The sequence below is a fragment of the Cherax quadricarinatus genome, unplaced genomic scaffold (assembly GCF_038502225.1).
Source record: "Cherax quadricarinatus isolate ZL_2023a unplaced genomic scaffold, ASM3850222v1 Contig1937, whole genome shotgun sequence".
Classification (NCBI taxonomy): domain Eukaryota; kingdom Metazoa; phylum Arthropoda; class Malacostraca; order Decapoda; family Parastacidae; genus Cherax; species Cherax quadricarinatus.
In genome coordinates this window covers 1-12,404 of record NW_027196963.1, presented here as the reverse complement: position 1 = coordinate 12,404, position 12,404 = coordinate 1, and the positions used below count along the sequence as shown (strand labels likewise).

The window sequence follows — 12,404 nt, the reverse complement described above, 5'->3', positions numbered from 1 at the left end:
GGAAGGCCAGGACGAATGAAGCCAAACTACAAGAAAGGGGACTACACAGGAATGAGGAACTACCTGAACGGGGTTCAGTGGGACAGAGAACTGGCAGGGAAGCCAGTTAATGAGATGATGGAATATGTAGCAACAAAATGCAAGGAGGCTGAGGAGAGGTTTGTACCCAAGGGTAACAGGATTAATGAAAAAGCCAGGATGAGCCCATGGTTTACCCAAAGGTGCAGGGAGGCAAAAACCAAGTGTGCTAGGGAATGGAAGAAATATAGAAGGCAAAGGACCCAGGAGAATAAGGAGAACAGTCGTAGAGCCAGAAACGAATATGCACAGATAAGAAGGGAGGCCCAAAGACAATATGAAAATGACATAGCAGCGAAAGCCAAATCTGACCCGAAACTGTTGTACAGCCACATCAGGAGGAAAACAACAGTCAAGGACCAGGTAATCAGGCTAAGGAAGGAAGGAGGAGAGACAACAAGAAATGACCGTGAAGTATGTGAAGAACTCAACAAGAGATTCAAAGAAGTGTTCACAGAGGAGACAGAAGGGACTCCAGAAAGACGGAGAGGTGGGGCACACCACCAAGTGCTGGACACAGTGCACACAACCGAGGAAGAAGTGAAGAGGCTTCTGAGTGAGCTAGATACCTCAAAGGCAATGGGGCCAGATAACATCTCCCCATGGGTATTGAGAGAGGGAGCAGAGGCGCTATGTGTACCCCTAACAACAATATTCAATACATCTATCGAAACAGGGAGATTGCCTGAGGCATGGAAGACAGCAAATGTAGTCCCAATCTTTAAAAAAGGAGACAGACATGAAGCATTAAACTACAGACCAGTGTCACTGACATGTATAGTATGCAAAATCATGGAGAAGATTATCAGGAGAAGAGTGGTGGAACACCTAGAAAGGAATGATCTCATCAACAGCAGCCAACATGGTTTCAGGGACGGGAAATCCTGTGTCACAAACCTACTGGAGTTCTATGACATGGTGACAGCAGTAAGACAAGAGAGAGAGGGGTGGGTGGATTGCATTTTCTTGGACTGCAAGAAGGCGTTTGACACAGTTCCACACAAGAGATTGGTGCAAAAACTGGAGGACCAAGCAGGGATAACAGGGAAGGCACTACAATGGATCAGGGAATACTTGTCAGGAAGACAGCAGCGAGTCATGGTACGTGGCGAGGTGTCAGAGTGGGCACCTGTGACCAGCGGGGTCCCGCAGGGGTCAGTCCTAGGACCAGTGCTGTTTCTGGTATTTGTGAACGACATGACGGAAGGAATAGACTCTGAGGTGTCCCTGTTTGCAGATGACGTGAAGTTGATGAGAAGAATTCACTCGATCGAAGACCAGGCAGAACTACAAAGGGATCTGGACAGGCTGCAGACCTGGTCCAGCAATTGGCTCCTGGAGTTCAATCCCACCAAGTGCAAAGTCATGAAGATTGGGGAAGGGCAAAGAAGGCCGCAGACGGAGTACAGTCTAGGGGGTCAGAGACTACAAACCTCACTCAAGGAAAAAGATCTTGGGGTGAGTATAACACCAGGCACATCTCCTGAAGCGCACATCAACCAAATAACTGCTGCAGCATATGGGCGCCTAGCAAACCTCAGAACAGCATTCCGACATCTTAATAAGGAATCATTCAGGACCCTGTACACCGTGTACGTTAGGCCCATATTGGAGTATGCGGCACCAGTTTGGAACCCACACCTAGCCAAGCACGTGAAGAAACTAGAGAAAGTGCAAAGGTTTGCAACAAGACTAGTCCCAGAGCTAAGAGGTATGTCCTACGAGGAGAGGTTAAGGGAAATCAACCTGACGACACTGGAGGACAGGAGAGATAGGGGGGACATGATAACGACATACAAAATACTGAGAGGAATTGACAAGGTGGACAAAGACAGGATGTTCCAGAGATTGGACACAGTAACAAGGGGACACAGTTGGAAGCTGAAGACACAGATGAATCACAGGGATGTTAGGAAGTATTTCTTCAGCCACAGAGTAGTCAGTAAGTGGAATAGTTTGGGAAGCGATGTAGTGGAGGCAGGATCCATACATAGCTTTAAGCAGAGGTATGATAAAGCTCACGGCTCAGGGAGAGTGACCTAGTAGCGATCAGTGAAGAGGCGGGGCCAGGAGCTCGGACTCGACCCCCGCAACCTCAACTAGGTGAGTACAACTAGGTGAGTACACACACACACACACACACACACACACACACACACACACACACACACACACACACACACACACACACACACACACACACACACACACATTGACACACACACACACACACACACACACACACACCCTCCACCACTTGACACAAACACTTGAACAAACACGTACCCCCCCCTCCCCCAACCACCTCCCCCCTTCCCTAACCACCTCACCTTAGCCACCTACCCCTCCCCCAAACCACCTAACCCCTCCCCAAACCGTCTAACCCCCCCCAACTACCTCCCTCCCTCCAATCACCATCCTCCCCCTCCCCCATAACCATCCATCCCCTCTCTCCCTCAAACCATCTAACCCCCTCCCCCAACTATCTCTACCCCTCCAATAACCATCCTCCCCCTCCCCCACAACCATCCATCCCCTCTCCTCCTAACCATCTATTCCCCCCTAACCACCCGTCCCCCCTGTGGAACCAGGATGAGGACAAGGGGCTCCATGGACGAATCTGGGAGGGAGGAATGGGAGGTAGAGCTCAAAAAAAGGGAGGAAGACTGGGGAAGGAGACTAGATGAGCTGGAAAGGAAGATGGAAGAGAGGTTAGCAGCAGAATGCAGAAGGTGGAAGCAACAGGCCACAGCAGCAGAAATCAAGATAGAGAGATTAGAAGAGGAGCTGAGACATCTGAAACAGCACAGAGACAAAGATATTACAGAAGTAGCATCGGCAATGGCTACATCAAACACAGACAACAGGTCTGAAGGAAGCATGGAAACTAAACTGTATGCAGAGGTCCTGTCAAACCCACATGGGGCCAAAACAAAGACAGGGAGCACACTAGGACAGAATGAGAGGTTGGAAGACATTGAAGGAACTAGGACATGTGCAAGGACCTTACCAGATACCTGTGGGGGCCAGGAACAGGTGAGCAGGAAGGACAAACCAAGAAGCATAGGGGCCATAACTAGGGAAGGGACTGAAGGAAGGAACACTCCACGGGAAGGAACTAAAACACATCAGAGGATGCAATGGGAGTCACAGTGGGAGGTGGAAAGGGAGAGATCCGTGTTTGTCTATGGGCTAGACGAAGCTAAAGGGGAAACTTATGATGAAAGAAAGCAGGAGGAGAAAAAAGCGATTGAAGATATCATGAAGGTGATAGGCGAGGGGGACATGACCCAGGTGGCAAATTTTCGGAGAATTGGGTGGTTCACAAAGAAAAGGAATCGGCCTCTCAAAGTAATTTTCAAGGCAGAATCAACCCGAACCATGATCCTGCAGGAGAAAGCACGGCTGAGAGGCAAGCAGGAGTTCCGGAGTGTGTACCTCGATCGAGACAGAACACAGGACGAAAGGAAGACAATGAAAGAGAGAGTTCAAAAACGAAAGGAGAAATGGGAGGAAATGAAAAAGGAGAGCAGAATAACCCAGGATCAAATGGAAGGACAAGCGCACCCCCCAGAAACACCTGCAGAAGGACTCCAGCCACGACACCCCCAAGGCAACTGAACAATCCAAACCAACCATCACACACCGATCCCTCTGTTTCCACCCCCCGCACCACAGTTACAGTATTAGAACAGAAGTTGAAGGTTTGGTACACAAATGCAGATGGATTAACGAATAAACATGAGGAATGGCAAGAAAGAATCAATGAGAAGTCCCCAGACATCATAGCAGTTACAGAAACAAAACTCACGGAGACAATAACAGATGCAATCTTCCCACCAGGATACCAGATCATGAGGAAAGATAGAAGGGGCAGGGGGGGAGGTGGGGTTGCTCTGCTCGTAAAAAACAGATGGAAATTCGAGAAAATGGAAGGCATAGATGAGACGGGAGAAAGAGACTACATAGCAGGTACACTTCAGTCTGGGGAACACAAAGTGGTCATTGCAGTGATGTATAATCCACCACAGAACTGCAGGAGGCCAAGAGAGGAATATGAAGAGAGCAACAGAGCAATGGTGGACACACTTGCTGAGGTGGCAAGAAGAGCTCACTCCAGCAGAGCAAAGTTGCTGGTTATGGGGGATTTCAACCACAGGGAGATTGACTGGGAAAACCTGGAGCCACATGGGGGTCCCGAAACATGGAGAGCCAGGATGTTGGACGTGGTGCTGGAAAACCTCATGCACCAACATGTTAAGGACACTACCAGAGTGAGAGGGGAGGATGAACCAGCAAGATTGGACCTTGTGTTCACCCTGGGCAGCTCAGACATTGAGGACATCAAGTATGAGAGTCCCCTAGGAGCTAGCGACCACGTGGTTCTGTGCTTTGAATACATAGTAGAGCTGCAAGTGGAGAGAATAACAGGAGTTGAATGGGAAAAGCCTGACTATAAAAGAGGGGACTACATAGGGTTGAAGAACTTCCTGCGGGAGGTCCAGTGGGACAGAGAACTGGCAGGAAAGCCAGTAAATGAAATGATGGAATATGTAACAACAAAATGCAAGGAGGCAGTGGAAAGGTTTATTCCCAAGGGCAACAGTAACAACGGGAAGACCAGAACGAGCCCCTGGTTTACCCGACGGTGTAAGGAGGCAAAAACAAAGTGCAATAGAGAATGGAAAAAGTACAGAAGGCAGAGAACACACGAAAATAGGGAGATCAGTCGCAGAGCCAGGAATGAGTACGCACAGGTAAGGAGGGAGGCCCAGCGACAGTATGAAAATGACATAGCATCGAGAATCAAGACTGACCCGAAACTGTTGTATAGCCACATCAGGAGGAAGACAACAGTCAAAGACCAGGTGATCAGATTAAGGACAGAAGGTGGAGAACTCACAAGAAATGATCAGGAGGTATGTGAGGAGCTGAACAGGAGATTTAAGGAAGTTTTTACAGTAGAGACAGGAAGGGCTGTGGGAAGACAGCACAGAAGGGAACATCAAGAGGGAATATACCAACAAGTGTTGGATGACATACGAACAACTGAGGAGGAGGTGAAGAAGCTCTTAAGTGACCTTGACACCTCAAAGGCGATGGGACCGGACAACATCTCCCCATGGGTCCTTAGAGAAGGAGCAGAGATGCTGTGCGTGCCTCTAACCACAATCTTCAACACATCCCTTGAAACTGGGCAACTACCTGAGAAATGGAAGACAGCTAATGTAGTCCCCATATTTAAGAAAGGAAACAGAAACGAGGCACTAAACTACAGACCTGTGTCTCTGACATGTATTGTGTGCAAAGTCATGGAGAAGATTATCAGGAGGAGAGTGGTCGAACACCTGGAAAGGAACAAGATTATAAATGAAAACCAGCATGGGTTCATGGAAGGCAAATCTTGTATCACAAACCTCCTGGAGTTTTATGACAAGGTAACAGAAGTAAGACACGAGAGAGAGGGGTGGGTAGATTGCGTTTTCCTAGACTGCAGGAAGGCCTTTGACACAGTTCCCCACAAGAGATTAGTGCAGAAGCTGGAGGATCAGGCGCATGTAAAAGGGAGGGCACTGCAATGGATAAGGGAATACCTGACAGGGAGGCAGCAACGAGTCATGGTACGTGAAGAGGTATCACAGTGGGCGCCTGTTACGAGCGGGGTCCCACAGGGGTCAGTTCTAGGACCAGTGCTATTTTTGATATATGTGAACGACATGATGGAAGGAATAGACTCTGAAGTGTCCCTGTTCGCAGATGACGTGAAGTTGATGAGAAGAATTAAATCGGACGAGGATGAGGCAGGACTGCAAAGAGACCTGGACAGGCTGGACATGTGGTCCAGTAACTGGCTTCTCGAATTCAATCCAGCCAAATGCAAAGTCATGAAGATTGGGGAGGGGCAAAGAAGACCGCAGACAGAGTATAGGCTAGGTGGACAAAGACTACAGACCTCACTCAGGGAGAAAGACCTTGGGGTGACCATAACACCGAGCACATCACCGGAGGCACACATCAACCAAATAACCGCTGCAGCATACGGGCGCCTGGCAAACCTGAGAATAGCGTTCCGATACCTTAATAAGGAATCGTTCAAGACACTGTACACTGTGTATGTTAGGCCCATACTGGAGTATGCAGCACCAGTCTGGAACCCACACCTGGTCAAGCACGTCAAGAAGTTAGAGAAAGTACAAAGGTTTGCAACAAGGCTAGTCCCAGAGCTCAAGGGAATGTCGTACGAGGAAAGGTTAAGGGAAATCGGACTGACGACACTGGAGGACAGAAGGGTCAGGGGAGACATGATAACGACATACAAGATACTGCGGGGAATAGACAAGGTGGACAGAGATAGGATGTTCCAGAGAGGGGACACAGGGACAAGGGGTCACAACTGGAAGCTGAAGACTCAGACGAGTCACAGGGACGTTAGGAAGTATTTCTTCAGTCATAGAGTTGTCAGCAAGTGGAATAGCCTAGCAAGTGAAGTAGTGGAGGCAGGAACCATACATAGTTTTAAGAAGAGGTATGACAAAGCTCAGGAAGCAGAGAGAGAGAGGATCCAGTAGCGATCAGTGAAGAGGCGGGGCCAGGAGCTGAGTCTCGACCCCTGCAACCACAATTAGGTGAGTACAACCAGCAAAGTGAATGTTGCAGCTGTGTGTGAAGACTGTACGTGTTCAGGACATGTTGAGGCACCTCACTGGTACATGAGTAGAACATGTATTGCGAGGCATTGACGTCAGTATTTATGATTACATTAAAACCATGGTACGGGTGGGGTTAGAACCCATGGCATGTAAGTTCAAACCCCACCCGTACCGTGGCTTGTTTGAAGTCTTGTTATTTCTATTTCGTGAGTTATGATTATTATATTATTATTGTAATTATTATTATTATTATTATTATTATTATTATTATTATTATTATTATTATTATTATTATTATTATTATTATTATTATTATTATTATTATTATTATTATTATTATTATTATTATTATTATTATTATTATTATTATTATTATTGTTATTATTATTATTATTATTATTATTATTATTATTATTATTATTATTATTATTATTATTATTATTATTATTATTATTATTGTTATTATTATTATTATTATTATTATTATTGTTATTATTATTATTATTATTATTATTATTATTATTATTGTTATTATTATTATTATTATTATTATTATTATTATTATTATAAGATTTATAGGGAAGCTCCAAACCCCCATGGTCATACAGCACCTGAGTAATTGGAGGTAATAAAGCTTTTATCCAAGGAAGTGAAAGGAAGCTTTAAATCCTTGGATCAAGAACCTACGTCAAGGCTATTGTTAGTATCTGGGTGAGAGAGGCACCTACGCAGCGTGGGACGATACTGGTGATTAGATAATTAACTTTAAAATTGCAACGTATCAGAGATAAGTAATATAATCTCAAAGATTACAAGTGCTGAGTATAAAATTACCTACCATGTAGTCTATAAACAAACCACTGTAATTGCTATCGCGTCTATCTAGAGTTTTGTGACTCTGTGATCGCGGGTTCAAGCCCCGCCCGTGGTATGATTTGTTTCCAATCGTGTCATTACGATTTGGTGAGTCACTGTATTAGAATTTTAAGGATTTCCCGAATTTGCAGGCTATGGTGTGTTAGGTTATATAAGGTTAGGTTAGGTTAGGTTAGGTTAGGTTAGGTTAGGTTAGGTTAGGTTAGGTTAGGTTAGGTTATATAAGGTTAGGTTAGGTTAGGTTATATAAGGTTAGGTTAGGTTAGGTTATATAAGGTTAGGTTAGGTTAGGTTAGGTTAGGTTAGGTTAGGTTATATAATCAGGCTCTGATCCACCAGGAGGCCTGGTCTCAGACCGGGCCGCGGGGGCGTTGACCCCCGGAACTCTCTCCAGGTAAACTCCAGGTTAGGTTAGGTTATATTAGCGTAGAGAATGATAGATTATGCTATGGTAATCTTAAGTTATAACGAAGAGGTTAGGCTAAGTTAGGTCCATCAGGAAGCAGGACAAGTGTTTCCTGATGCGGGTCTCCGTCAGATGATGACCCGCCGTTGAAGCTTTTGGTCATCTGACCGAAGCCTTCCGCTGGCTTACCAGTCCGCTATAACCCGTCATAGTTATAACGTTAGGACATTCTATATCGATGATCTGATCAGTTCTAGGAAGGTGTTTACCTGGAGAGAGTTTACCTGGAGAGAGTTTCGGGGGTCAACGCCCCCGCGGCCCGGTCTGTGACCAGGTCTCCTGGTGGATCAGCCCCTGATCAACCAGGCTGTTGCTGCTGGCTGCACGCAAACCAACGTACGAGCCACAGCCCGGCTGATCAGGAACTGACTTTAGGTGCTTGTCCAGTGCCAGCTTGAAGACTGCCAGGGGTCTGTTGGTAATCCCCCTTATGTGTGCTGGGAGGCAGTTGAACAGTCTCGGGCCCCTGACACTTATTGTATGGTCTCTTAACGTGCTAGTGACACCCCTGCTTTTCATTGGGGGGATGGTGCATCGTCTGCCAAGTCTTTTGCTTTCGTAGTGAGTGATTTTCGTGTGCAAGTTCGGTACTAGTCCCTCTAGGATTTTCCAGGTGTATATAATCATGTATCTCTCCCTCCTGCGTTCCAGGGAATACAGGTTTAGAAACCTCAAGCGCTCCCAGTAATTGAGGTGTGATAGCAAAGCAATCTTATCGCGAGATTATGGACGTTGTAATAAATATGGTGTGGTTAGACATTTATTCACAGATAGCGTCGGGCTGGGGAAGGGCGTAAATTTACGCTTTAACGGTAAAGGGGGCCTACAGTGATCTGTTATAACAGTAACGTGCTATTACTGTTATAACAGATTATTACTGCTGCCTGTTCTATCGGTAATGTGCAGTGATGTGATCTGTGTTTGCAAGAAGGGCAGATTATGGTCTACTAAACTAAGGAGTGAGCTAGCATGATGGCACTAATAGTTATGGCACTATGCTTGGTGTTGCTGTATGCTGGATGTGAGGCAGGCACTCTTTCCCAGCACTTACCTTCTTTCACAACTCATCAGTCTGTCAGAGCTTCCAACGATGGTATTCCTCAAGTAAATATCTCACAGCAGCAGTCCACTCCTCACTCGACAAAGCATATTACTGACGCCCCGTCCCCGGAAAGTGATACTACTGACCTGAGTTCGACTAGAAACTGCATCGTTGCATCCAGCACGAAGGAAGATGTCATCGAAGTGCTTCATCAACACAACCAGTTCTTGGTCATCATCAGCAGCGACTTCCAGTATTTGGAGACCTCCCTGAAAATTGGATCATGTAGTCACGAGAGTATCTACAGAGCCAACCGCTTCCTGACGAGGAATACACTCCACCTGCGAGCTCCCGATGCCCAGGCGGTGATGAAGATGAATTATACAAAACTTACTAACGGAGCACATGCTTACCGCCTCACCTTAGACAGCTTTAACTTCTCCGAGATTGTTAGTACTTCTGTCAGATGTGGAAAGGTTCTCGGGTTCCACGTGAAAGCAAAGGGAGCCGCCGTCTGCGACCTCAACTTAATGGAAAACCCTCTGGGAATTCGAGTGAGCGAACTAAAGTCTCTCCTGAAGGATCCTTCGAAGTCGCTACACGATCTACGCTACTGGAGTCAAGGCGCCTATGTAATTGGAGTATGTTTCACCCTGGCCTCATATCTGCTGTTCCTGGTGACAGTACGACTCTTCAGGAGCAACTTTCAATATCAGTCCATCTTTACTGACAGGTACCTTTCTGTAAGCTGTTCAAAGCGACCTGAGAGCTACATGCTGCTGCTGGGTCCACTAATTAAGCTGTATATAACCTATATAATTACTTCCAAGGGCAAATTATTATATTTGCCAGCACTAGTTTCTTCCTCGCATTTACACTGACCTTTTTTTCTCAAGGAGGAGCAATAAATGTAAAAGTTTTATATAATAAATTTTCTTCAGATTTTATGAGAAATTTATTGGTATACAGAGTTTAATCCACTCTTAATTTTTTTTAGAAAATGTTTATAGTGCATCCCAAAATGATAATGATAATGATGATATTTATAACAATAATGTTACTACTACTACTACTACTAATAATAATAATAGTAATAATGCATAGTAATAATTTTTAATGAAAATAATTATAATTGAAGTAAGATTATGATCCAAGATACTTGTACAAATTTTTAATTATCTGTCAAATGTTAAATATCAAAAAAATACTGAAAACAGATTATGTATTAATTAATATCTGAGTTGGGAATATTACTCTAATAACAGTGTTTCTCAACCAGGGTTAAATTTACCCCTGGGGGTAAATTTACCTCTGGGGGGTAAATTTACCTCTGGGGGTAAATTTACCCCTGGGGGTAAATTTCCCTCTGGGGGGTAAAACATTACATGTCAGGGGGTAAATATTTGATGTACCTCAGGTACCTATTTTCGTGCAAAACCTGAATAATTTAATTGTGTTTCTGTCCCTTTATGATAACGATAAATTTTTGTATGGAAGTAAAGGGGGTTAATGGAGAAATACATTAAACCGAAGGGATTAATGATGGAAGAAAAGTTGAGAATCCCTAGACTCTTGTCTCCAGACATTACTTATATGGTATTGGTTAGTAAGTACTGTGAATACCGTACAACGTTACTTACGGTGAACTGTTCCTTAATGTTACTATAAAAGAAATTATTTATTGCAGGAGAACTGAAAATATCACAACACCGAGCGTCACTCTGCAAGTGGTAAACATATCAGTGGAGGCTCCAGACTTTCAAGTCTCTAAGTAAGCTAATCATGCAACAAGAAACAAAACCCGGATAATTTGGAGAACATCTAAGCATGTAAAATATCTCAAAATCTGCTATGATAGTGTGTCATCCAACACTTCCAATGCCATGATAGCTGTAGGCTGGAAACTTTTCTTCCTGTCTTGGAAAGTTGGGTTGACCAGGAGGAAGGAGAGGCTAACAAGGAAGGTGGAAAAGGAAGCAGGATGGAAGCAAGTACACCATTGAATCTAATGCTAGATGTCTCTCCTATTGCAGTGATTCACATTAAAATATAATAAATACTAAGCTGCCACTCAGCTTCCCATCCAGCTTACTACGCCACTTAGACATTGTTGTTAGTCTGAAATATTCCAAATTGGAATATTTCAGACAAAGACAGAAATAACTTAAGTGTTAAAATAATGTATTCACACACACACAAATATATATATATATATATATATATATATTTATATATATATATATATATATATATATATATATATATATATATATATATATATATATATATATATATATGTGTGTGTGTGTGTATGTCCTGCCGAAAATGTAAAACTGGTCATTTAGCAAAAACTCATTTAAAATTAAGTCCTTCCTGAAATTTTCTCTTATACGTTTAAAGATATATTTTTTTCATTAATGTTGATGTAAAAATTTATAATTTTACACCAAAAGAATCTTAGAAAACTTACCTAACCTTATTATAACAAGAACAATTTATTTTAGCCTAACACAGCTAAATATATTTTAGATTTGTTTACATTAATTTAATACTAAACAAACACAGTGAAATATATTTTCTCCGTTAGGTTCAGAATGATTTTGGCGAAATTATTGAATACACAAATTTTCTCTTGTCCTATATGGCAAGATGAACGTTGCTATTTAAGCCAATAACGCAAGTTCTGTCTATTCGGCACGACATATATATATATATATATATATATATATATATATATATATATATATATATATATATATATATATATATATATATATATATATATATATATAATAAATAACAAACAGATCTTAATATAGAAACATCCATAAACACGCTTCTTACATAACCTCTGCAAGACAGTAAGTACATTTGTCAAAGATAATATATTAGGCATAGTAAGAACCTGCACATTCATATTGCACAGAAGAGGCTCACTGTTATATAAAGTACAGTAATTCATACATGTTGAAAGGAAAGCTCCATGTTACTCGTACCCATTTCCTGAATGGAGTCTGGCTGGCTCACAACACTCACCGACCCCACACAACTCGCTCTGTCATGCCCACGCATTCCTCACGAAGCCAGCTTCGTTATGTCTCCCTAAAACCGTAACGCCCATAAGTCATCGACTCGAAAGCTACGATATCCCTCTGAAAATTTGAAATACCATCTGTCCCCAGCGATATCCTTATTCCTCCTGTGTGTCCCGTAAAATATCGCTGCCAGGGCCCTAATTCGCTCCCTCACCGGCGCTCTCCGTAAAGCCCACGAAGTATACACGAAGTCGACG

The 12,404-nt window shown here is 43.5% G+C and overlaps 1 protein-coding gene across 1 annotated transcript; it reads left to right on the top strand.

The window, feature by feature from the left end:
* Positions 1–8,825: 8,825 nt before the first annotated feature.
* On the top strand, positions 8,826–11,171 carry LOC128699923 (uncharacterized). The gene is made up of 2 exons (XM_053792767.2): positions 8,826–9,845; positions 10,800–11,171. Exons 1-2 carry the CDS (start codon positions 9,040–9,042, stop codon positions 10,885–10,887), a joined length of 894 nt encoding a protein of 297 aa, XP_053648742.2. The 5' UTR covers positions 8,826–9,039; the 3' UTR covers positions 10,888–11,171.
* Positions 11,172–12,404: the final 1,233 nt, after the last annotated feature.

What these genes read in the sequence shown, in the direction of transcription:
- LOC128699923 (XM_053792767.2), top strand. Translation starts at nt 9,040, where the DNA reads ATGATGGCACTAATAGTTATGGCACTATGCTTGGTGTTGCTGTATGCT. An exon ending in CAGTCCATCTTTACTGACAG is followed by an intron (nt 9,846 to 10,799) that starts GTACCTTTCTGT and finishes TATTTATTGCAG; the next exon opens with GAGAACTGAAAATATCACAA.